Source organism: Rasamsonia byssochlamydoides, assembly GCF_041956645.1.
Source record: "Rasamsonia byssochlamydoides strain NRRL 3658 unplaced genomic scaffold VTN77scaffold_10, whole genome shotgun sequence".
In the NCBI taxonomy this organism is placed as follows: Eukaryota; Fungi; Ascomycota; class Eurotiomycetes; order Eurotiales; family Trichocomaceae; genus Rasamsonia; species Rasamsonia byssochlamydoides.
This window is the reverse complement of record NW_027192393.1, coordinates 338,641-362,246: the sequence shown is the minus strand read 5'-3', so window position 1 is coordinate 362,246 and position 23,606 is coordinate 338,641. Positions and strand designations below refer to the sequence as shown.

The following is a 23,606-nucleotide window of genomic DNA, read 5'->3' as shown; positions in this document are numbered from 1 at the left end:
CCTCCTACACCACACCATCTTAGTCAAACAGTATCAGTATATATATGATCTCAGCAGGTAAGTATATATTTATTGTCATTTCCTAGCAACATTATTTCCCCAGAATATTGACTGGAAGAAGTTTTCCAAAAGAGACATCTTCCAATAGACTATCTATAGAGGGAAAAAAAAATAACAATGAACGATTCCTCCAACATGAACGCACATCAAAACGCCCAAGATCCGATCTCCGACTCCGATCACATCGACTGCGATCTCCGTATGCCCGGTCTGGATCCCTGGTGGCGACGGCCAAATTCCAAACGACGCGCACTCATAATACTTCTTATCTCACTGCTTTTCGGAGTTGTGGTCGGTGTCATTGTTGGTGTTATTGTGCGGTATACTTGATTATGGGAATGTCGTCCGGTTGATATCAAGGCGCTTGCTTCGATGAAATGCATTCCAAATACATTAATTCTATCATGGTGTTTGATGTTACTCTCAATCCCTTTTATCTTTTATTTTTTTATTTTTATTTTTGGACTAAGAGTTGAGGGCCTTCAGTATCAGCAATGAACGTCTACTTCTGAATCTGCTTCTGCTTTTTTTTTTGTTCGCATTCTGCTCAGCTAAATGCTCATTGCCTTGTCTAACTTCTGAATAGAATTTTTTTTATTCTCGAGGCCGAATGTACTTTTTGTTTTCTCTTTTTCATTTTTTTTATTTTCCTTCTTCTTCTCTGAACTCACGATAGAGAGTAGAGATTAGAAATTAGAAGTCCCGCAATCTATCACAGGAGTCTCCCCTACCTTTAAGGATAGGAAAATACTGGTAGTATCTTCATGGTGAGCAAATAGTAATAGATGAAAGAATGAAGCCGTGTGTTCGCACAAAATTGGAACGGGACCTATCAACATGCTTCTTCTCTTTTCTTTGTGGAGGTATGTACTGTATATACATACGATTAAACTAGCTCTCCCTATCAGAAATATTTCCACTCAACTGAAAAAAAAAAAGAGTTCCATGACGAACTACCATTTTATCTGTATGATCCTTTTTTCTGGTTGACACTCACTCGCCTTCCATCCAAGCAAAGAAAGACATAGCCTGTCTGATATAGGCTGATTTCCTCCTTCCTTTCCATCGTCAGTTTCGATCACTTACCTTTGCAACCATTTATTTCCTGGTCTGCAATAAGCTATATTATTGACATCAAAAGCCATCAAAATCTGCTTTTCCGAGTATTTATTGCATATGGTCTTCAAGAGTGGAGGAGCTTCAATTGAAAGATTTGGTTAATTGATCTCGTTGGATGGATCCAGTGAATGACTCTCTATCCCAGTATATGTGGAGCGCTTCAACTCGAGCGACTCAGCGCATGCTCTACTCCGTGATCTCTGATCAGAATCTAGTAAGACTAAAAAAAAAATCAAAAAATTAATATTTTTATTTAAATATTATTTTTATCTTAAATAGAAGTCATACTCCATTTTCATAATATAAGTCTAGGACTAAGATCAGACTTATTAAGCCTAGCCTTATAAGGCTTCTTTAAAAAAAACATTTATATAAGTACTCCGTACTTAGCCTTACAACGCTAATTCTACAATTTTATAATAGAGTAGATGTACCGCTAATAATGAGTATAACAAGGCTATCATTGTTATATTTAGAACTTAGATCTAGGAATAAGTCTAAATAAATCTATAAGGCTCAGCTTAATGAGCGTGAGTGTGAGTGCCAAAACCGGGCCCACCTCGATCTCGACTCGCGGCAACCATACACAAATGATGATATAATAGAATATAGGATCCTGAGCCTATATATACCTAATTATAGTGGGCATTGAGGTTTTCCTCACTTGGTGTTCTATACCCTAATGAAGACTAGACCCAAAATGGTTAGTGACGCTAACCTGTTTTTGGTCAATTGAATGTCTGCGGGAACGCGTCACGTGGCGAAGACGCGCTCCAGTGGAAACACGACTGACAAGAAAGAGCAGAAATCAATCAATCAGACAGGACAAAAAGGAAAAGAAAAGAGGGAAAAAGAAAAAGAAAAAAAAGTAAGTAAATGGAGATTTAAGGCAGAAGAGAAACATAAAGGAAAGAATGCAAGGTCGATGCTTGTAATTAAGCCCTGTCCTGTTTTTTTCCTCCGTTGGGCGTTGATCCTAGGCTGGGCGTCTGTCTGCTAGGCAACATCCCGCAGCCTCTAGGTGATTACTTATCACAGAGGATGCCCGCACTCACCGGTAAGACTAAATCCTCGGAATCGGTATTCTTGACTGATGCTTGCAGACACGGATACCATCCGCATTCTCGTCTCAACCGACAACCATGTCGGCTACAACGAGCGAGACCCCATCCGAGGGGACGACAGCTGGAAGACCTTCCACGAGATCATGTGTCTGGCGAAGGAGCGCGATGTCGACATGGTCCTCCTTGCTGGCGACCTCTTCCATGAGAACAAGCCGTCACGCAAGTCCATGTACCAGGTGATGCGATCGCTGCGCATGAACTGCCTGGGCGATAAGCCCTGCGAGCTGGAGATGCTCAGTGACGCCAGCGAGAACTTCCAGGGTGCATTCAACCATGTCAACTACGAGGATCTCGACATCAACGTCGCCATCCCCGTCTTCTCTATTCATGGTAACCACGACGATCCATCAGGAGAGGGCCATCTGGCCGCGCTGGACATCCTCCAGGTCTCCGGACTGATCAACTACTTCGGTCGGACGCCCGAGTCCGACAATATCCAGGTCAAACCCGTCCTTCTACAGAAAGGCTGCACCAAGTTGGCGCTCTACGGCATCAGCAACGTCCGCGATGAGCGGCTGTTTCGCACGTTCCGGGAAGGCAAAGTCAAGTTCTTCCAGCCCTCGATTCAGAAGGAGGACTGGTTTAACCTGATCTGCGTCCACCAGAACCACCACGCCCATACGGAGACGGGCTACCTCCCCGAAACCTTCCTGCCAGACTTCCTCGACTTGGTCATCTGGGGCCATGAACACGAGTGTCTGATCAACCCCAAACGCAACCCAGAGATGGGTTTCCATGTTATGCAGCCCGGGTCCTCTGTGGCCACATCGTTGGTCCAGGGAGAAGCCGCACCAAAGCACGTGGCAATTCTCAGCATCACCGGCCGGGAGTTCCACTGTGAGCCCATCCGCTTAAAAACAGTGCGTCCCTTTGTCATGCGAGAGATCGTCCTCTCTGAAGAGAAAGGCGCCCAGAAACTAGCCCGAAAAGAGAATAATCGGACAGAAGTTACCCGCTTTTTGATGTCTGTGGTGGAGGAGCTGATCGAACAGGCCAAGGCAGAGTGGCTGGAGGCACATCAAAGCGATAGCGAGGATGAAGAGCAAGAAATTCCTCTTCCGCTGGTGCGTCTTCGGGTCGAGGTGTCGACGCCTGAGGGTGGCAGCTTCGACACCGAGAACCCTCAGCGATTCTCCAATCGGTTCGTGGGCAAAGTCGCCAACGTCAACGATGTAGTGCAATTCTACCGTAAAAAGAAATCGACAACGACCTCGCGCAAGGCAGACGATCTCGATGAGGCAGCGGTGTCGCATCTCTCGGCGCTTGACACGGTGAAGGTCGAAAAGCTAGTACGGGAGATTCTCACCGCACAGTCTCTCACAATCCTTCCTCAGAATTCGTTCAGCGATGCAGTCTCCCAATTTGTGGACAAGGATGACAAGCACGCCATGGAAATGTTCGTGAACGAGTCGCTGGAGAACCAGGTCAAGTATCTGATGAGCCTGGAACGGGACGCCGACATAGACGAGGACGAGAGTCATCAATCTCTGCGTAACGCCATGGAAAAATATCGCACTCAGATGGAGGAGATGTTTGCCAAGGGCGCCATCAGACGTACGCGGGGGAAGAAGCGTTTCAAACCCAAGCCCGATGGTTGGGATACCGATCTCGACGGAGTATGGGAAGACCAGCCGGGCGCATTGATACACTCTGACAACGAAGATGCCGATCCAAACGAAGAGGAGGCCGCAGAGGACGGTACCGAGAGACCGACCACGGCCACTCGAGGCAGAGGTCGAGGTCGTGGAGGACGGGCTACCACCAGCAGCACGGCTTCCACACGCAAGACGGCTGCTGCAAAGACAGCTGCTCCTGCAGCGAGCTCACGAGGCAGGAGACGCCAGGCCGTTTCTGAAGAAGAAGAAGAAGACGAGGCTGAAGATGTGATGGTGTTAGACGACGATGAGGAGGAGCCGGCGGCGGAAGAGGTCATCTCAAACGATGATGATTCTCAGGCCCTCTTCGTCAAACAAGCACCCCAGCCCAAAACGAGTCGAACGCGTCAGACGGCGCCCGCTTCGACCCGACGATCTGCACGAACTGCCCCTTCGCCAGCTGCTTCCTCTGCCACTGTAGCAGCAGCTTCGACGACGACGGCTCGAAGAGGGACGCGAGGTGCAGCTGTTAGTAAACAGACGACACTCAACTTTGCTCCGTCGCAGACCAGTTCAGTGGGCACTGGCCGCGTTGGCATCGGTACAGGTACAAACACGAGACCGTCACGGACCACACGGGGTGCCAGTGTTCTGAGTGAGGAGGATATCGAAGATGATGACGACGCCTTTGAGCCGGCGCCAGTCACGACTCGGAGGCGGCGATAACAGTCATACGTATGAATATTGAACACTCTTGTTCAAGAGTAACAAGAGTGAAAGACTACCCAGTTAGTATGTAATGCAGCGTGATGACCCATGATATGGCAGTCACCTTTTTTATGTGTTACTACTTAAAGTCCAGGGGACCAAAGTAGCTTGGAGTAAGGAATAAAGCATCTAACATAGATACTAATTAATGCAAAAAAAAATCAATACAGATTACATATGCCTGTACACTCGGCTACACGTTGCTACAGATGACGAGGTCTGTGCCTTGAGTAAAGGCAGTGATAGTGCTCACGCCATGAGATAGTGTTGCGCAGACGGGCTCGAAGGTCTAGCTCAAGACTCAGGCAGGCCCTTGGGCAAGAACGATCTTCAGGCACCAACGAATCCGTTCTATTTGCGTTGAGAGCAAGCTTAATATCGTAGTGAGCCGAGGGTTACGGCTCATGGCGGGACGTTTCTCGGCTGTCCCGCTGACTGCTTGGGCGTGTGGGATGTGGACCTCTGTATGACCGTGCCTCTGTCGCGTTCATCTGTGAAGTTGGTAGTGATCATGTATGCTGGCAAACAGGACAACAATGATCAGACCGACGAAGTGCATAGATGGGGAGATTCAACCATCACAAACCGTGAAGAACTGGAGGGAAGACGTCAACGAGTCTGCTGAAACACTGCACCTGCACCAGATGAAGTTCATCGTGTCGAACGTGTGGCCTGATTACGAACTACGTTCCGGTGGTCTTGATCTGGTTGGTTCGTTCCTCCGGGGAAATGTGAGATTAGCGGCACGGGACCTGCGGGGTATTGAGTCCTATCCGAACCGCCTCCGTCTCCCCGGACACCCGGACAACCCGTGTAATGCGGAGAATTCCGGGGTGCGTAATCTGATTCTCGTCCAGTGCCTGCGCCGCTCGGCGGATGTTATCGTTGGTGATCGGCGGGGGATTCGGTATCTGGTCTAGCTTCGGTCAGATGGCAGTTCTCTTCTTGAGCCAGCTGTAAATGCCATATGCACGTCGCATCATCAATCCTGTTTTCGTAGATGGACCATTTGTGCTTGAGAGATAAATCAACGAGGACATAGAAAGCTCAAAAATTGGAGTTGTTCCAGCAACGGTCACTAATATCCCCGCCGTGGCTGTAGATTGTGGAGGAAGCCCTGTTGCTCAACGAATGGTTCTTACGTGTCCTCTGAAAGGCGTTTGAATGCAATCAACGTGGAGCAGATCATGGAGGCCCAGAATAAGCAATGTCTTCGGCACGCCGAGTGAGCTCAATAACGATTGGATGATAAGGGGATTAGGACAGCGCTTCGGACGAACGGGGAGGAGAGAAGGACGAGAGGAAGCTTCTCCTGCATATGCAAGTCAAATTAGCACAATAAGAATGGATGGGTGAACTCATAATTATCGATTTGAAGGTACTCACCATTATTACCATTAGTAGTTGTTGGACTATTGTTTCGGGATCTCAACGGCTTCGGAGATACTCCGATCCTTATCCTTGGGCCACAAAACAAGACCGCAATTTTCTCTCGCGTCACAACATGATTTCCCATCGCCCAGGCGCATGTTTGGGGATCTCACGTAGAGCCATACGCTGCAAGAATGGGATGGATTGATGGATGAACCTCCGGAAATCCCCGCAAGATCCTGAGCCCGCGTCCGGGGATTGGCGTGAGTCCACTCGCTAAGTCCCCGGTGGAGCCGGTCCTGACCTTTGCGGGGTGTACAAAGTATACATAGTGATTGACAACTGCATTATTCCCTTTTTTCATCCACCGGAGCCCAGACAGCAGTTTACTCCACCGTTAGTGGAGGCCGTCCAGGCAGCTCCTGCCAAAGAGACTCCCCTTGGAGCTGGCTGGCCTATCGCGTCGCGATCTGAGTTGTCCTTACCTCATGCCCCCTCCCCGAAGTCACTATTACCGCCAACCATGATTGAAGGCGCAAGTGGCGGCAGAAACCCCGCACTCCCTGCCAAAACAGTCTTCCCCTAGCAACAACACTGATTTAAAGAGAGCCCCCTCTGTCGACAGAATCTCTGTCCAGCTTCCTCATCTTCCTCTCCGTTCATCAATCCATCCATCAATCCGTCCATCCATCATGGCTCTCTTCCAGGAAATCTCCACTCCCGCCATCAAATACGAGCAGCCCTTGGGCCTGTACGTGTCTATCTACTCTCTCATTGAATGAACTGACTGGACTGATCCCACCAGGTTCATCAACAACGAGTTCGTCAAGGGTGTTGAGGGCAAGACCTTCGAGACCATCAATCCCCACAACGAGAAGCCCATTGTTGCCGTCCACGAGGCCACGGAGAAGGATGTCGACATCGCCGTGAAGGCTGCCCGCGCTGCTTTCGAGGGCCCCTGGAAGCATGTCACCCCGTCGGAGCGGGGTCGCATGCTGACCAAGCTGGCAGACCTCTTCGAGCGGGATGTAGAGATCCTCGCCAGCATCGAATCGCTTGACAATGGCAAGGCCTTGAGCATGGCCAAGCTGGACGTGATCAACTCGGCGGGCTGCCTCCGTTACTACGGCGGCTGGGCAGACAAGATCCACGGCCAGACCATCGACACCGACTCTGGCAGCCTCAACTACACCCGCCACGAGCCCATTGGTGTCTGTGGCCAGATTATCCCCTGGAACTTCCCCCTGCTCATGTGGGCCTGGAAGATTGGTCCGGCCATTGCGACGGGTAACACGGTCGTGTTGAAGACGGCCGAGCAGACCCCGCTGTCGGGTCTCTATGCCGCCAAGCTGGTCAAGGAGGCTGGCTTCCCGCCCGGTGTGATCAACATCCTCTCGGGCTTTGGCCGCGTTGCCGGAGCGGCCATCTCGCACCACATGGACATCGACAAGGTCGCCTTCACGGGCTCGACCTTGGTCGGCCGTCAGATCCTGCAGGCTTCGGCCAAGAGCAACCTCAAGAAGGTCACCCTGGAGCTGGGCGGTAAGTCCCCCAACATCATCTTCCCGGATGCCAACCTCGACAATGCCATCTCGTGGGTCAACTTTGGCATCTACTTCAACCACGGCCAGTGCTGCTGCGCCGGCTCGCGCATTCTGGTCCACCAAGACATCTACGACACCTTCCTGGAGCGCTTCAAGCAGCGTGCCACCCAGAACAAGGTTGGCAACCCCTTCGAGAAGGACACCTTCCAGGGACCGCAGGTCTCCCAGCTCCAGTTTGACCGCATCATGGGCTACATCGAGGAGGGTAAGAAGGCCGGTGCTCAGGTGGTCACCGGTGGTAAGCGTCTCGGCAACCAGGGCTACTACATCGAGCCTACCATCTTCGCCGACGTCAACGAGGACATGAAGATCGTCAAGGAGGAGATCTTCGGACCGGTCTGCACGGTCCAGAAGTTCAAGGATGAGGAGGAGGCGATCCGCATTGCCAACAACACTACCTACGGTAAGTCTCTCTCTCTTTTTTATTTTGCGTCTGTCTTTCTTCTCGTCTCTTCTGACAACATCAACAGGTTTGGCCGCGGCTGTGCACACCACCAACATCAACACGGCCATCCGGGTGTCTAACGCTATCAAGGCGGGGTAAGTGGGCATGAGCTCCATGATTTGGTCTCTCATACTCTGTACTAATGTGGCGGTCAGTACTGTCTGGGTCAACAACTACAACCTCATCCACTACCAGACTCCCTTCGGCGGGTACAAGGAGTCTGGTCTGGGCCGCGAGCTGGGCTCGTACGCTCTCGAAAACTACACTCAGATCAAGACGGTGCGCATCCACTTGGGCGACGCTCTGTTTGCGTAAACGTCACCGCCTGGTAGCCCGATGCGGGGCCGCGACGGTCTAGCAACCCCTCCTTGTCGGCGCATGAAACGCTAAATAATTAATCTAAACCGTTCACGGTTCACCTGAAACTGGGGACGGAGCTCTCCACGTGTAAGGTATTTCAATGGTGTTTTTTTTCCCTGTAACTAGTCTTGAGATATCCATTAGTTGTATGATCTCTCCAGCATGAGTGTCATGAATGTGATGACAAATGCACCTTACAGCACTACTAAGAATTGACTTATAGTGCATCCACGTCAGCAAACACTATTTCCGTATCTTTCTGCTCGTAGGTTCAACTTTCCGCCAGGAGTTCTAGCGAGACAAGCTGTATAGTAATCCATAATCAAGACGCCAGTAGCATTCCCATAGTCCTTAGTTTGTTCCATTTCTACTCCGTACAGTGCAATTGTTGATTAGTAATTCCTGCATGGACAACAAGTGCATAGTGGGTCCTGATATAATGATTCATAGGTGACAGGTCCAGTGCGTTGTCTCTTGAGTCTCATGGTCATGAAATTAATCCACCCGAGTCGGGGACGGAATACTAAAAGAAGGGGCCGCGGGGCCGACGGTAGCCAAGACTCGGCGTGGATTATGCCGAAGGGAGGGGCCGGAGCCGGAATACTCCATACCGGGCTTACATACGGAATACAGTTCCCCGCGGAGCACCGAATATGAACTAAAAATCCGGAGGAGTCAAGACCTTGATGGTTGATGGTTGACGGAGGTTGGGGTATGATTATTAATCCTATTCCTAATAATCCTCCAGGTCTCTGTATGTGTGTGTACGGAATAGGATAAGAATTTTGTTTTTGTCTTACAGTATATATCTCAGACACAGTCGTAATAGAATAGAAGAAAAATAAAAGAGAAAAAAATTACCACATAGTATATACGTGTCGCTGATATCTACCTAATAATTCATGCATGCTGCTTACCTACTAACTAGCAAGTAGCCTAGCTAGGTGAGGTTAGCTAGGTATGATATAAATTGGTAAAGGGAATTAAGATGATTGCGTATCGGTAAAAAGATTGTATGTACTGTATAGTACAGTAGAGTACTATATGTGTATAGCGAGAAATCAAATTCAAATCCATGTGGTAAATAAAGAGAGAATGAAATATCGTGAGGAAAAAGCAATATATGGCGAAGATAATATAGCAAGGAATAATATAGGTAGGGGGAGCACACCTAGAAAGGAGATATATATAGTAGCTATATAGGCCTGTGAGGATTACTGTATGTACATAAATACATACTGTCAGAAACTGAAGGGAAATCATTATCATATCATATTACAAGGCTAACTAACGAGTAATCTACTTAAAAAAAAAAGAATAAAAAAGATAGAGCAAGATTAGAAAGATAAACTTTTCGTAAGCCGAAAAAAAGAAAAAAGAAAAACGCCCATATATTCACTAGATTTCTCTTATCTTTCTCGTTGTGAGTGGGTAGCTTCAGGCCTTCACAGCCAGATCACAAGGCTCCCAGAACGCCGACAAAATCCATATATTATGGCAAAGAGAATACATAATCAATATGAAATATGATGAGAAAGGAAAGGAATATGTCGCGAAGTATTAATTAATATGGCTATACCTGGAAAAGAAGATGCTAATAAACGCTTCCTACCTAATACAAAAAAATACGGGGAAGATTACTAGTATAATATAGCAAGGAATATATGACCAGGAATAATATAGGTAGGCAGGGAACCCATCTGGAACGGAGACGATAATTGATGATATTAATAAATACTCTATCTATATAGTTATGTAGGTAGGTATACAGCCCCTGTGAGGATTACATACTGTACTGTAACTAGGAAAGGAAGTCTATAGGTATGTTGCGGGCTAAGCCCATATTGCTGACTCAGCTTCGCTCTCATTTTCTGATTGGTCCATTTGTTGTTCATTACATGACTCCTGTTGATATAACTCGCGTGCCTTTCTCTCTCTTCCTTCCTTTCTTCCTTCCCCAGCGAATCCTTTTTATGAGCTCCTAGTTTCTAGACAGCAAGGCTTTGGCCCTTCACAAGGTAGTATGCAGGATCAGCCTCCATAGGCAAACAGTTCTACTGATCATAATAGATAATCAAGAACCAGACAAGAAAACCGCAGGTAGATTATTTAACTACAGGTTTATCGTCAATGGAAAAAAAAATCTCTTTATAGATTGGATGAAATCGACAGATAATTCTATCCGAACTTTTGGAGTTAGTTAACCAGTTGCTTTTCCTTGCCTTGCCTTGATGCGATGTGATGGAGTTCTCTCTGTATACATATATTTAAACAGAGCAGACGGCAGGTAAATAAAATGAAGCATGGCATGTGGTAGTACAGTATAGCAAGCTCGCTGGGATTATTTCAGAGAGGAGGAATATGTGTCCTGTGTATTTTCTTTCTTTTTTTTCTTTTTTTTTTTCCTTTTTTCCCTTTTCTTTCTTTCTTTTCAAGTTGATTGCACTCCAGACCTGGACCTTGGGTCCCCACAGGCCTACCTTTTATGCTAAATATATACCGTTTTTATTTTCTCCTTTGCAGGCGGGCTTCCTACCAATGTATCTATATTATTCTTCATCTTAATTCAATTAAAAATAATTTTATAGTGACGAATGTTATTAATCAGGGTTAAAAAAGAAAAAAAAGACGTCAGCACAATAAGTCTCTGTTAGATGTTATATACCCTCGTAAGTACATACCTAATGAACCCAAGAAAAGAAATCAATGATTAACCTCATTAATTCAGTTTTACTTTTACTTTTAAAGCACCGCTTTTTCCTTGTTGGTCATCCACTCGTCCACCCATTTCGCCACCCAGCTTTCTTGAAAATCCTCCAGCTGACGCAGCCTCTCACTGTGCTGAAGAGTATTGCGGACATCGAGGATCACTGCATCCACTTTGTCGCCTTGCTTCAGCATGATGTCCTCATAGAAGCTTAGCAGCTTCACGGCGGGGTTGTCTTTCAACTGCAACGCCAGCCCCTCCACTTCGAGTGCCGTCTTGTTGCTGCTGCTGGCACCATCTTCCATGTCTTTGCGAACGAGGGAGATCCACTCCGCTGGAGGAACCAACTCGATCTTTTTCCCTGTCCAGGAATGGAGCGTTGAGACCACTGCTGGGAGAAGGGCAGACCAGGCTGTGGGGTGCGGGTGCACCAGGTGGAAAACGTGGACGTTCGCTTCCTTGGCATCCTCAGAAGCGGTGTGTCCAGTTTCTTTCAACGTCAACTCAACCAGCACCGACGCCAAGCCGGTCGATGGGAAGCCAGTCAATCTGATCCATCGCTCCCAGGCTCTGGGGAAGCGCTCCAATATGGGCAGACGTCAACACGAGACTGGGAAACCATTCCTGAGGGTTCCACAGACCCGGACCATTGATCACACCGGAAACTTGACCAACACGTGAAAGTGACAGCGAGAGTGACGGACTCAAGCTCGAGGCATGGGCCAGTAACAGCTCCGCAATGTACTTGGACTCTGAATACCCGTTCAGGCGTGGTACCGGCGACGGGAGAATACGCTCAGGGATACCCTCTTTGGTGGTGGCAGCTCCCGGAATCGAGCCAATTGACGAAATATAGTGCAAATGGGGCTTCTGCGATCCCGTGGCGGCGAATTGAATCAGAGTGACAAGGCCTACAAGAGAAGATCGGAAACTATCCAGAGGAAGGTTAAAGTTAACTGGCCAAGCAGCATGAATGATCAGCGTCACCTGAGTCCGCAGTCGTTCGTAGACTTGACTCTCCACACCAAGAGAAGGATCCGTCAGGTCTGCTGTCAGAAAGGTGACTCGGTCCACCGGAAACACGGTCGACAGTCCGCGAGTGGCATTGAGTGTCGACTGGCGCTTTTCCGCGTCGGAGCCCCGAATCAGGCAGTAGACGTGGTCGACGGAAGGATCTGGGAGCAGCTGGGAGAGGATTTGCGAGCCTAAAGTCCCGGTGGAGCCGGTCAAGATCACTGTTTGCTTTGCAGGAGGAGAAACATTGCTGACAACGGTGACCTTGTTCGCGATGGCGTCCACGCGATCTCGCAGCTCCTTGAGAAGGGCGTCCCGTTCAGCTAAGCGCGCCTGCAGCTCAGACTCCTTCGAGGCATGTTGGTTTTTGGATAGCTTCACCAAGGCCTGCACCAGTCCTTCGACGGACGGGCTGGTGTATATGGTGCTGAGGCCAAGGTCGGGAATCTTCAAAGCCTGACGCAAAGTCCGGAGGGCAAGAAGGGTCTGGAACGAGTCCAGCCCAAGCTGGAAGAGATTATCCTGATCGTCAAGAGCCGCCCGTTGCATGGCAGACGCAAATGTGTCCCGAACAAAAGCAGACAAAGTTTGATGGTCAGTCACATCGACTTGTACATCGCTTTCTCCACTGACAGGGTCCGCGAGCTTGTCCGCTTCCGCGTAGAGAGCATTGATCTCATCCGCATACAGGCTTAAGGTACCGGCTCTCTGGATGGTCCCCTTGCCCGCGCGGAGGACCGGCTTGCCAGGACTGGTGAAGAGGATGTGGCTTTTGGCAATTTTTGCATGTGCTGGACATTCCTGATTGGCCTCTTCAATGCTGGGCCATAGCTTTTCAATAAATGCTGCTCGTTCCTGGATGGACAGTTCCTGGCCCATGTTGACTTCGAGCAGGAGAGCCGCTTGGAACCGATGGGTTCCAATCACCAGCGCTGCAGTGACCTCGGGATTCCTCGTTATAATATGCTGTTCCATTGATACTGGATTGGTCTTCTCCCCATTTAAAAACACAATGATATCGTCCGCCCTTGCTTTCCAGCTCCACAGATCTGGCTTTGTTGGGTGCCGAACAAAGAGGGCCCGGCTCCCATACTCGGTTGTCCCAGGGAAAATGGTGAATGTAGATTGGTGGGCTTCCAAGTTCTTGTTGTGAACCGCGTATAGTTCATAGGTATCCTCGACCATATGGCGAAACTCGTAGCCCGCGTCTCGGTGGAACTGGACATACTTCCAATCCTTGGGATCGTAAGTGGTCTTAAATTCCAGCTGAGCACATACTCCCAGCTCGGAAGCGCCGTATTGATTGACCAACTTGATCTTCGAGGCAACCACGTCGCCAATGTGTTGGGGCAGGTCGCCTCCGCAATACATGAGAAACTCGAGGTTGTTTGCGCAATAGTCCAACATGTCTGGATTCTGGGCCACTTCCAGCACGGTTGAAGGCACAACGAACGCGACATCTGCTGGCGATTACTTGAGACCTTCCACCAATTCCTCCGCTGAAGGGATTGCCCCCGCAATGGGCGAAAGAAAGACGGTGCCCAGTGGAAGGCAGTTGAACAAGCTCATCACAAAATAGGCGGCCTACTTGGCTATGAGCGTCTGGAAATTGCTTTCAAGATGTTGCTTGCGGTTTGGATGGTATGAGTTTGCTTACATGGAAAGGAGGGAATGTCATGAACATCCGTTTCCGCTCAAACTGTCGCTGAACACTATGAAATCCTTCCGGGGACTCTAGAGCCATGAGCCGGGTATTGGTGATGGCGGTTCCATGCTTATACACCAGAGGTTTAGGGAATCCTGTTGAGCCGGAAGTATGACTTTTCATCATCAGCGGTTGCACCGGATGAGCAGGGTATCAATCATGACCTACGCAACAAACATTGGTTTTTCCAGTTCTTCTAAATACGTCTTGTCGTACACAAAATGCTCGAACTTTTTTTCTAGGAGATCTTCAACCGCCGGAACCTCCACAATCTTCACCTCTGGATGTGCGTCTGCAATGGCTTGGACCTGCGGGGGACGCGGGCTTGATGATAGCAGTGTCTGGCACGACAGACCCTGGAACATGGTAATCTGCGCAGGCACGCTGTTCCGCAAGGACGTCAGAAAAAGCTTGATCAGTCAGCCCATTTCCCTATTCCTTTCGCTATAAAATATTCTTTGGCTACCTACAGTATAGCCCGCTTTGACAGCATCAAGCACCAACGCCGGATATCTCAGATCGTTGGGTCCAATATAGGCCAGCACCTCGTACTCTCTGCTGGGCTTGCCCAACGTCTCTCGTATCCAATGTGCGAGGCCATTGACAGCATTGGCGAATGCGCTGTAAGTGATGCTTCGATAGCCTTCCTGATAACTGACTGCCGAGATCGGATACTCTGCAAAGAGGCCATCTGGATCGACGGCAGCGAGATAATCCAGAATATGGGGGACAAGGTTGGTCGTGCGCCGCGGGTCAAGGTCGGGACGGATCTGCGCATTTGCTGCTGAAGCCATATGTTACGAGAAAGACGATAGATAGAATACACTATGACTGGTGAGAACGAACAAAAGGGAAATTCAACCATTCCTGCAGTCTGCGTTTGCTGTTTTACTCCACCTGGATATCCGTTGTGATTTTGATTCGACCTCGGCCCGACGACATATCGTCCTGGAGCTGGTTCCATCCGTTGCTCATCCCAGCAACTCCTTCGTTCAAGGGGATGTCAGTGACGCTGGACTGATTTGCTCGATCCCGACGAGGCACATAGCCATTCCGGTAGCCGGAGCTTACTCTCCCGCCCTGCATCGTCGTGGGGATTTTGACCACCCCGACAAGCCGTTCCAGCAGAATCCTGTATGTGGGGAGACAAGCAGAGATCAGGTAGACGTCTGCTTCCACTTGGGTCCAGATGAGAAGCTCGACTGCAGTAAAGGTGCCATCCGTGGAGGAGTTGTTGTGGAGGAACGTGCTAAAACGGATGATTGCTCAGACCAGGCCACTGATAGCGGTCAGCCAATTTCTCTTCTCCCTTTTTGCCATTGTATATCACTCACAAACTACCAACAGCAAAGGTAATCGTCAGAACAATCTTTAATCTCATGGTTGTGTGCAGTTTCCACACAACTGGCATTGGCAGGAGCAGCATGACCACATCGGTGATGATGTTGGGAACACCGCCCCAGATGAAGAATGCCTCCTTGTCAATACACGTCTTGTCCGCCAGTGTCGTCTCCCAGTTCGCCTTGAAAGGTCTGCATGCGACCAAGTCCACAATCACGGTGGAGATGGAGAGACCGATCAAAGCCGCCGCCAGACCATAGATGACCATCCGGATGTTCGGGTTTGGAAAGAGCCGGTGATAGAGAGCCAGAATGGCGAGCTTGGGCACATTGACGCCGGCGAAGTAAAGGACTGAAAGGGTGACCAAGTATCTGCCCCAGATGATCAGTTTCTCTGGATCAGTGGCTTCAAGGTATGGGACGTGGAGTCCGACGCCGGCGTGGTTCACAGCCTCTTGGGAATTTCAGCCCACTGCTTAATTAAATTAAACCGGAGAGAACATACCGATACATAACATGCCGATGATGATCTGCATCAGCAGTGACACAAGGATAATATAGTCGTCAAACCCCCAGGCTCTCAACATCCACCGGGCCCAGTATCGTAATGATACTGCGAGGAACTGAACAGGGATGAAGATGGCGGTGAAGACGATGAGGGTGTGACCCCTGTATGTTCCATCAGGAAGACTTGGAGAGGCATTCTCCGCCATCGAGAGACATCCACCAGTATCGAACCCTTTCGACGATAGAATATATCAGAGAATACCAGAGGAAGCCCTCAGGAAGATGTACTCTTCAAGACAGAGCATCGCTAGCGACATTCCATAATCCTGAAGAAATCTTACCCAAATGCACAAGCGAAATTATTGAGGATCCCTGCCTGCTTTTTGCGGGGGCCAAAATTGATGCAAGTAATAAATTAAATGCCAGGGGTTCTCTGCTGATCAAGCGGGATCGTATTAGTGGGGTCGATCATTTCGCTGGCAGAGACAATCGACTCATCTGGCAAAGTCTCTTTGGCCACCTCGGCACTTTTTCTTTCCCAGGCTGTCTTCCTTCCAAGACGGGACTAATCTGGTGCTCTAGACATGGGATGTCTGCAGAGAAATGCGGATGAAGTCCTTGCCGTTCAGCTGAAGGTCACTGGCATCCTTGTCATCTGCATAAGGGTAGGATCGCGGCTAGCTTCATGACCACTTTCGAAGAATGAATATCGCTAACCCCGTCGCGATTGAAGACGCGGGACGATAATGACACTCCTCTCTATGCAAAAGGTTGCTAGGCATGCATACAGAATCTGGATCCACACCGGCCAATGGCCACGGTCGGAATCGATTCGATGGTGGCGGTCGGCGCGCGGAATTGGTTTGCAAAGGAAGTCCAGGCGGACGTTGCCATCTTTGATATCATGGGCAACAAAGAGTTGCAAGAGGTCGCAGCAATCGCAGCACAGAGAAGCCGCTTGAGGTTGAAATCTGCCGTTACAAAACAGGCTGTTTGAACAGTAAGCACCTTGAAGAAAGGCGGTCGATGGAGTAACCGTAGGTAATAAAAATTTCATTAATTTAGTATAGTATAGTATCAAATTATAGACTTATATATAATGAGATGCTCATTACAGCACGCCGATACTGGGAGGGCCAATCCTTCCCATTCTGTCCAGCGTTCCATCGACGGCGAAATTTTCAACTCAACTACTTGTAGGTCGGCTTGGGAAGTATGTACATTTATATACATATGGATCGATAATTCCGAAGATAGTACCCTAGTGACCGTCAGCCAGACTCCCACTCCCCCGATTCAACTGGGAGATTTTGTGTATTCCGACAGATATCGCACTGGTGCACATGCACATGAATACTAATCACGAAAAAAAAAACATCAATATACGTCGGCTGTTTCCTGGGCCGTTCCTGCAGTGATCTCCGCTTCCGTCCCTGCTGAATATGCAGGCTTCCTGGAATTCACAACCCAATGCCTGGACAAGAGCAGAGAACGCAAAATCTGACTCCACGGCACACACACACAGATCAAGCAGAGCCAGAATGCATTTACGAATGGGTACTGGGAACGAAGACAGCGGTGCAGAGATCTCGAATATCTGCAAGGGTTGCGAGTGATCTGCTTATCGCAATCGATGGTGACTGACAATGGCTTTCGTTGGAGAGAGCCTCCTCCTCCCTCTTGCGCTTCTCATGTGCAAGCGAGCAAACAGTTGCAGCGTACCCTCGCGGATCACTCCAGTACAGCACTGATCGTTACCAGGCTGGTGCAGCGGATCTCAAGAACACACCATGGCCGTCGCAAGACGACCAGCAGCGCTTCGATCACACTACTGTCGTCGTCGTTATCTCCGACAATGCAGTGATGGTAACTTCTGGCCGCGTTGATCAGGAACCAGGGCTTCTTGTGAGCCAGCGGGTCGTTCCACCTTCTTCTCTCCTCTGGAGGAGGGCACGACAGCGAGACGAATTCTGCCGCTACCGGTACCGGTAGCGATTTCCGAGATATATAGATGGGGAAGACAGTCGCAACCGCCGCTGCGGCTGCTGTTGACGACGGTCGTCGAAGAAGCTCATCTTTCCAGAGCGGCGGGAGACGCGCCGTCGAATACAGTAGATGACAAACGTACCATTATTGCGGAGGCTGACTCCGCCGCCTTGGTCGCATCGCGCACAGTGCTCGGGCAGAGAAAGAGAAAACAGGTTTTCTTTCACGTCATTTTCGGGGTTTTTTCTTCTGGTAAGACCATCATCAAGGGTGGTTTTGTTTGGCGGTGGTGTGTGTATTTGCGGGGTGACTCGTTGGCTGAATCAAGCCCAAGACACCCTTGACCAGAATAACGGAGAAATCCGATCTTTTCGTCTGCTACCATACCATCATGAGAGAGAGGATCGAGGCTTAGACTCTAGGTCATGGACTGTTATTAATACTGTCTCATAGCACAACCACAGCCTGCCGATTCGCGCGATTCAGAAAGCATCGATCCAGCCTGGAGTACATAGTGGGCAAAGCAGTGGAGTGAGTGAATAGGGTCATAACCAAATCATGACAGGGATGGTGTGACTTCGTCGATAGTTCTGAGTCTCAATGTACTGAAGAAAAGATCGTTTATATGTCAGGAAGTATTACCTGATTCCTTGGCCAGAAGACTACGCGTCTGAAGAAGTCATTCCTGCAGTAAACTAAATCAAAAAGAATACTAATACTATGCCCATGCGTAAATACGAATCTCCAGAAATCAAATCCACACCATACGCTGGTATAATGCCCTCGATCATCGCCACGGGGCCGCTCCAAACCAAAGAAAAAGAAAAAAAAAAAGACAAATCAACCAAACAGAACGCCCTGCGCCATGCAAATCGTCCCGTCCCATCCAGAAATTTCAGGCATAGAACTATCCGCAGTGCATGACTCGTGACCATGAATGAATGAATGAATACCATACTCTACAAGAAATACTCGCTCCGTCCGGGTCGCGATACGGGCACGTGTCGCTGGTCGTCACTGACCGCGCTGAACAGCTTGAACGTCGGCTTCAGGTCTTCACGCACTTCGCACACGGACGCTAGATTCCCGCATCGGTAGCAGTAGTTCGGGGCACTCCACACGGTCACCACGTTTTGCTTCTCGAAGTGGTACTTGTAGCCCTCGTTGACCAGCTGGTGAGCTCTTGCGATCAACGTTAAGTCGTTAACGTGGCAGAATTCCTCTGCAACCTTGTCGCCAAACAGCCAACCTACAGACGTCAATAAGATATTCTCTGTTCTGCTCGGACGGTGATCCTTACCAGCTCCTCTAGGACTGACAGCCCAGGTCTCCACGTCCTCCGGATCGGACCATACCAAGTCACAAAAGGCGCCTTCATGAGGAATCTCTTGCGCCCGTGCTACGACGCGCACTTGGTCCAGCGTACGGATTTCCGGACTCAATCCCCCATGCACGCACAGCACCTTTCCGTCGATAATGGCGCCTAGCGTCATAAAGTCGAACACCTGGCAACACGCCTTCCAGACCGAGGCATTGCCATATTTCTGGAAGCACTCCTCATAAAATCCGTACACCTGCGTGATCTGGCGCGATTCGTGATTCCCACGGACCAACGTTATTCGGTCTGGGTATCTGCAACGGAGAAAGTTAGCGCAGATCTGAATTCCCAGGTTAATTGGAACTGACTTCGCCTTCAAACATAGTAACAACGTCAAAGTCTCTAAACTGAAGTAGCCTCGATCGACATAATCCCCAAGGAACACAAAATTGCCGGGGGGGAGACTAGTCCCCCGCGATGCTCCACTAGATGATCGCTCTCTCCCGCTATCGGAACCCTCGTCATCTTCACCTCCGGAGGGACCATCGGCATTCCTGAGCTTCTTCCGGAGCTTTGGATCCGTAATCGTTGTAGGAGGCTCGATATCGTCAGATGTGATCACTGGGGAAGAAGTCATAGGAGGTTCGAGATTCGTCTCGTTGGGCATTCCGCCCGCGACACGGAAGAGCTCGAGCAGATCGTAGAACTGTCCATGGATATCGCCACATATCGTGACGGGGGTGGACACCGGCTGAATATTCGATTCTGGGCCAAGAGATCAGCGGAATACACGATCAAAGGAACAGGAGTAGCAACCTTCCATCATGTACTCCTTGACGATCTCACACAGCTGTTTCATGTGATGCTCTGACAGGTATTTGCAGTCCTTGGCTGCCTCCAGCCACTCATCGGGACCTGCATTTCGCTTCAGCTTGGCTGGTCCAGGCTGCGGCACCGGCCTTTCCGTCATGGCGAGCTCTCAATGCCGTCGTGAGGAGGAAATGAATGAAGGGGTCGGGAAGTGGCGCTTAGAAGAGTGCGCAGATATGCGACTGCGGCAGAAGCAGACAGGAAAGGAAACACAGAGAAGAATTGATCGAAAAGAAGTGATTACGAGAAGAAGAGAGCCCTGCAGACTAGACAGCCTGTCGCGGGCGATGAGCAGGGAGCGATGTCAGGGTGGATAATGGTGCGGGGAGGTTGTTCGGGCGAGATGGCGATGGAGCGGGCTTGGCCGCCCTCGCGCTCCGTAATTACTTGATGGCCGGATTCAACATAGCGATCTTATCATCCAGCATAACATTGGATTTTCAATTGACACAGAGCCTATCATCGGCACTGTTGCATTCTGAATTACTTTCTTGCGACTGCTGAAGCTATCGCTTACAAAATTCTGATCTCACATGGTGTCACCTCGTTGAGTCGCCGTTGACGCCCCCACCATCCAGCAGATCGATCATATCGACTCGCCTGCGGCATCTTCATTCTTACTCCGATATCCTGCTCTGACGAGACGACAGCATGGCTCAAGCATCAGTTACCAAGCCGTCTGCTGGAGTTCTCCCGATTCCTGCCTCCGCCACCCAGAAACTGTCGACGACACCGTCAAAGAGCACACCCAAGCCGCCCGCTCCCCGCTTGAAGCTCATCGTGAGGAGACTACCACCGGGCTTGACGCAGGCTGAGTTCGAGACCTGCTTGGGTGAAGAATGGAAGGTTGGTTCGGGAAAGGTAGACTGGTTTCAATATAAAAATGGCAAAGTTTCCAGAGAGTGAGTTTTCTTCTCCGGCGCGAGTCTAGCATGACACTAAACTGTGCTCCAGTCCAGCAAAGCCATCTCGACCGGCACGAGCCTACCTCCATCTTACTTCAGAAGACCTGATTGCCCCTCTCTCCGACAAGATCAAGAGCACTTCTTTTCAGGATTCGCGCAACACAGCAAACGATCCCGTGCTGCTTGGACCGCCCTCTCTCGAATTCGCTCCTTATGCTCGCGTTCCCAGCGGCCGTGTACGGAAGGATGGACGCCAGGGTACGATTGACCAGGATCCTGAATTCATCGCGTTCCTCGAGAGTCTCACCAATCCGGTTCCGAAACCCACGCCAGTCGAATCGGGGCCTGACACTGAGAAGAAAGAAGAGGAGGAAGTGACCACGACGCCACTCATCCAGTATATCAAAGAGAAGAAGGCAAACAAGGCCAAAGAGAGCGCCTCTCCCAGAAAATCCTCGAAACATGAAAAGGCGGAGAAGGAGAACAAGACAGAAAAAGTTCAGGCGAAGAAACTACTGAAGAGGCCTGAGAAGGAAACGCCTCCACAACCTACGACTACGACTACGACTACGGACAAGAAGACAAAGGTGGAGAAGGCAACGAAGGAAGCGGTGAAAGCTGCCAACAAGCAGGCTGCGAATGCGGCCGCCAAGGCGTCGAAACCAGCTCCAACGCCGGCTGTGAAGGAGACAGCTGATCAACCTGCTACACAACCTGCTACAGCTACCCCGACTCCCGCCCCGGAGCGCAAGAGGGGAGATATCAGTGCAGCGGCCAAGATTCTTCAGCGCGATCTAGGACTTCTCCCGTCGGGTGGCCGCCGTCGAGGTGGAAAATCCACCACAAACACAGGTGATGGAGATACCCCCAAGACTGAAGCATCTCCGGAGGCCGTTCCCACCTCTCCCAAGCCTTCAAAGCAAGCTCCTGCGAAACCATCAAAAGAGGCCACATCACAGAAGAATACAACAGCGAAGGCTGCAGCTAGTCAGCCTCCGACCCCGACTACCGAACCAGCACCGTCTCGTGCTGACAGTACTGCTCCGCCTACTGGTCCAGCTGCTACAACCGCCAAAGCCGCGAAACAGGCGAAAGCAAAACAGAGTCAGACCGTCTCTCCCACAGCCACGCAGGCGTTCCTCAAGCACGCGAACCCGTCGCAGGGGGTGACAGAGCCGCTGCTAGAAGCTGCTTTCAGCCAGTTTGGCAAGGTGCTGAAGGTGGAGATCGACAAGAAGAAGGGATTCGGATATGTGGACTTTGCAGAACCCGAGGGTCTTCAGAAGGCCATCGCGGCGAGCCCGGTGACTGTCGCACAGAGCCAGGTCGTGGTCCTGGAGAGGAAGAATCCGCCATCGCAGGCGAAAGGGAAGGGCGGGACTGAACCACAGCAGCAGCAGCAGCCGCCGCCGCCGCCGCCGCCGTCGCAGCAGGCGCAGCAGTCATCACAGCGTGGTGGGAAACCGGGCGGAGGACGAGGTTCTTCAGGGCACCGTGGAGGACGAGGGAAAGGCAAGCCCAAGGGAGGAAGCAGCGGGGAGAAAGAGAAAGCAGAGAAACCTGCCGAGGCCAAATCGTAAGGATTGTCGAGACAGATAGTAATTAGCATGATACCCACGCGTCTGATAAATTCGTAGAAAAATTCAGAAGTACTAGGCGCACTACAAGTCCACTTTATTCTACGAAACGGAGGCAGCACACAGTTCATAGAAACGATTTCCATTTGGCTATCTACCTAACCTAACCAACTCCCACAATGAGAAAAACACCAACATCAAGTGTACAAAATTGAAAAATCCTTTCAGACCTCCTCGACACCCACCAAGTCCAGCCGACCGAAGTCAAGACGCCAGAACAAGGTAAAGATCATCACCACTCCCTAGACACGTGAGGCAAAAACAAGAGTCGCGTACCGCAGAGCGGCGTCGCAGACCCTCGTGTGCACCCACAGTCGACAGCGGGAGTACCATCCACCAACGAGGGCAGAAGAATCTTTCACTTTAGGGCATCGAGGACATAGAGGTCATCAGCAAGGGTGGGAATTCTGTGGCTAGATTAGAGAATCAGCCAAAGGACGCTCACTATAGAAATGATTCTATGAAGTAGAGTCGCTTAGAGAAGAAAAGAAAGAAAAGAATCAAATTGCTGCGAGGGTGAAGGGGTATTTATGTTCGCTGGTGGAGTCGTTTTTTCGCGCTAGCGCTAAGCGAAAATTTTTTACCGTTTGATTGTGTTGTTTTGTTTGCTGACTTTGCTCTGTGTTTTTTGCGTGTTTGCGCTGTTTGATTTGCAAGAAGTGGAGATGCGGTGGATTCTGTCGGTGAATTATCTTTGTTGCGCGGGATCTGCCAGGGACCGGGCCAATCGGAGCGGAGATACCGATATTCTGCTATCTACTTCTACTCACCGGGCGGACTCCGCTACACACCCGTCTCCGCTCCGGTCGGAGTTCTCCGTACTTAGAGTACACCGGGAAACAGAAAATTCTGTAGCTACGGAGTACGGAGTACTGCTGCTGCTGCTGTTGCTGTTTTCTAGAGAAATGACTACCTATCTATCCAGAATGTTGATGCAAGTTCTCCGTATTATGTGTTGTATATACTTAGGTTGAAGGGGGGAAAAATCCTCGCCAGCGATATGAATACGTTCTCGCTTTATTTTATATAGTACGGAGTATTGGCAGCTCATCCATTCATGGGAATTGCCAGGGTGAATCACTCCGAGATCCCGAGATCATGGAGGCTGGAGCTCACCGTGAAGATTCAGCCTCTCGAATCAGACGTTGATCACTAACCAAGTGGATATGCG

At 50.0% G+C, this 23,606-nt stretch overlaps 9 protein-coding genes across 9 annotated transcripts; 4 read left to right on the top strand and 5 right to left on the bottom strand.

Moving 5' to 3' along the window:
- Positions 1 to 2,220: 2,220 nt before the first annotated feature.
- On the top strand, positions 2,221 to 4,624 carry VTN77DRAFT_463 (uncharacterized protein; the record flags this gene model as incomplete). Its single annotated transcript, XM_069420710.1, has 2 exons — positions 2,221 to 2,236; positions 2,283 to 4,624. 2 exons carry the CDS (start codon positions 2,221 to 2,223, stop codon positions 4,622 to 4,624), a joined length of 2,358 nt encoding a protein of 785 aa, XP_069280524.1.
- A 1,166-nt stretch (positions 4,625 to 5,790) lies between these two features.
- VTN77DRAFT_462 (uncharacterized protein) lies at positions 5,791 to 6,182 on the bottom strand (the record flags this gene model as incomplete). The annotated part of the gene is made up of 2 exons (XM_069420699.1): positions 5,791 to 5,978; positions 6,053 to 6,182. 2 exons carry the CDS (start codon positions 6,180 to 6,182, stop codon positions 5,791 to 5,793), a joined length of 318 nt encoding a protein of 105 aa, XP_069280523.1.
- Positions 6,183 to 6,729: 547 nt separating this feature from the next.
- VTN77DRAFT_461 (uncharacterized protein) lies at positions 6,730 to 8,401 on the top strand (the record flags this gene model as incomplete). The annotated part of the gene is made up of 4 exons (XM_069420688.1): positions 6,730 to 6,788; positions 6,843 to 8,044; positions 8,112 to 8,181; positions 8,242 to 8,401. The coding sequence occupies 4 exons, from the start codon at positions 6,730 to 6,732 to the stop codon at positions 8,399 to 8,401; spliced, it is 1,491 nt and encodes a 496-aa protein (XP_069280522.1).
- A 3,256-nt stretch (positions 8,402 to 11,657) lies between these two features.
- Positions 11,658 to 13,574, bottom strand: VTN77DRAFT_460 (uncharacterized protein; the record flags this gene model as incomplete). Its single annotated transcript, XM_069420677.1, has 1 exon — positions 11,658 to 13,574. The coding sequence occupies one exon, from the start codon at positions 13,572 to 13,574 to the stop codon at positions 11,658 to 11,660; it is 1,917 nt and encodes a 638-aa protein (XP_069280521.1).
- Positions 13,575 to 13,637: 63 nt separating this feature from the next.
- VTN77DRAFT_459 (uncharacterized protein) lies at positions 13,638 to 14,666 on the bottom strand (the record flags this gene model as incomplete). Its single annotated transcript, XM_069420665.1, has 4 exons — positions 13,638 to 13,751; positions 13,825 to 13,987; positions 14,041 to 14,282; positions 14,343 to 14,666. 4 exons carry the CDS (start codon positions 14,664 to 14,666, stop codon positions 13,638 to 13,640), a joined length of 843 nt encoding a protein of 280 aa, XP_069280520.1.
- Positions 14,667 to 15,138: 472 nt separating this feature from the next.
- On the bottom strand, positions 15,139 to 15,925 carry VTN77DRAFT_458 (uncharacterized protein; the record flags this gene model as incomplete). Its single annotated transcript, XM_069420654.1, has 3 exons — positions 15,139 to 15,151; positions 15,207 to 15,666; positions 15,718 to 15,925. 3 exons carry the CDS (start codon positions 15,923 to 15,925, stop codon positions 15,139 to 15,141), a joined length of 681 nt encoding a protein of 226 aa, XP_069280519.1.
- A 378-nt stretch (positions 15,926 to 16,303) lies between these two features.
- Positions 16,304 to 16,716, top strand: VTN77DRAFT_457 (uncharacterized protein; the record flags this gene model as incomplete). The annotated part of the gene is made up of 2 exons (XM_069420643.1): positions 16,304 to 16,384; positions 16,510 to 16,716. The coding sequence occupies 2 exons, from the start codon at positions 16,304 to 16,306 to the stop codon at positions 16,714 to 16,716; spliced, it is 288 nt and encodes a 95-aa protein (XP_069280518.1).
- Positions 16,717 to 18,664: 1,948 nt separating this feature from the next.
- Positions 18,665 to 19,993, bottom strand: VTN77DRAFT_456 (uncharacterized protein; the record flags this gene model as incomplete). The annotated part of the gene is made up of 4 exons (XM_069420632.1): positions 18,665 to 18,954; positions 19,006 to 19,337; positions 19,392 to 19,788; positions 19,840 to 19,993. 4 exons carry the CDS (start codon positions 19,991 to 19,993, stop codon positions 18,665 to 18,667), a joined length of 1,173 nt encoding a protein of 390 aa, XP_069280517.1.
- A 551-nt stretch (positions 19,994 to 20,544) lies between these two features.
- On the top strand, positions 20,545 to 22,378 carry VTN77DRAFT_455 (uncharacterized protein; the record flags this gene model as incomplete). Its single annotated transcript, XM_069420621.1, has 2 exons — positions 20,545 to 20,795; positions 20,848 to 22,378. 2 exons carry the CDS (start codon positions 20,545 to 20,547, stop codon positions 22,376 to 22,378), a joined length of 1,782 nt encoding a protein of 593 aa, XP_069280516.1.
- Between the last annotated feature and the right edge of the window lie 1,228 nt (positions 22,379 to 23,606).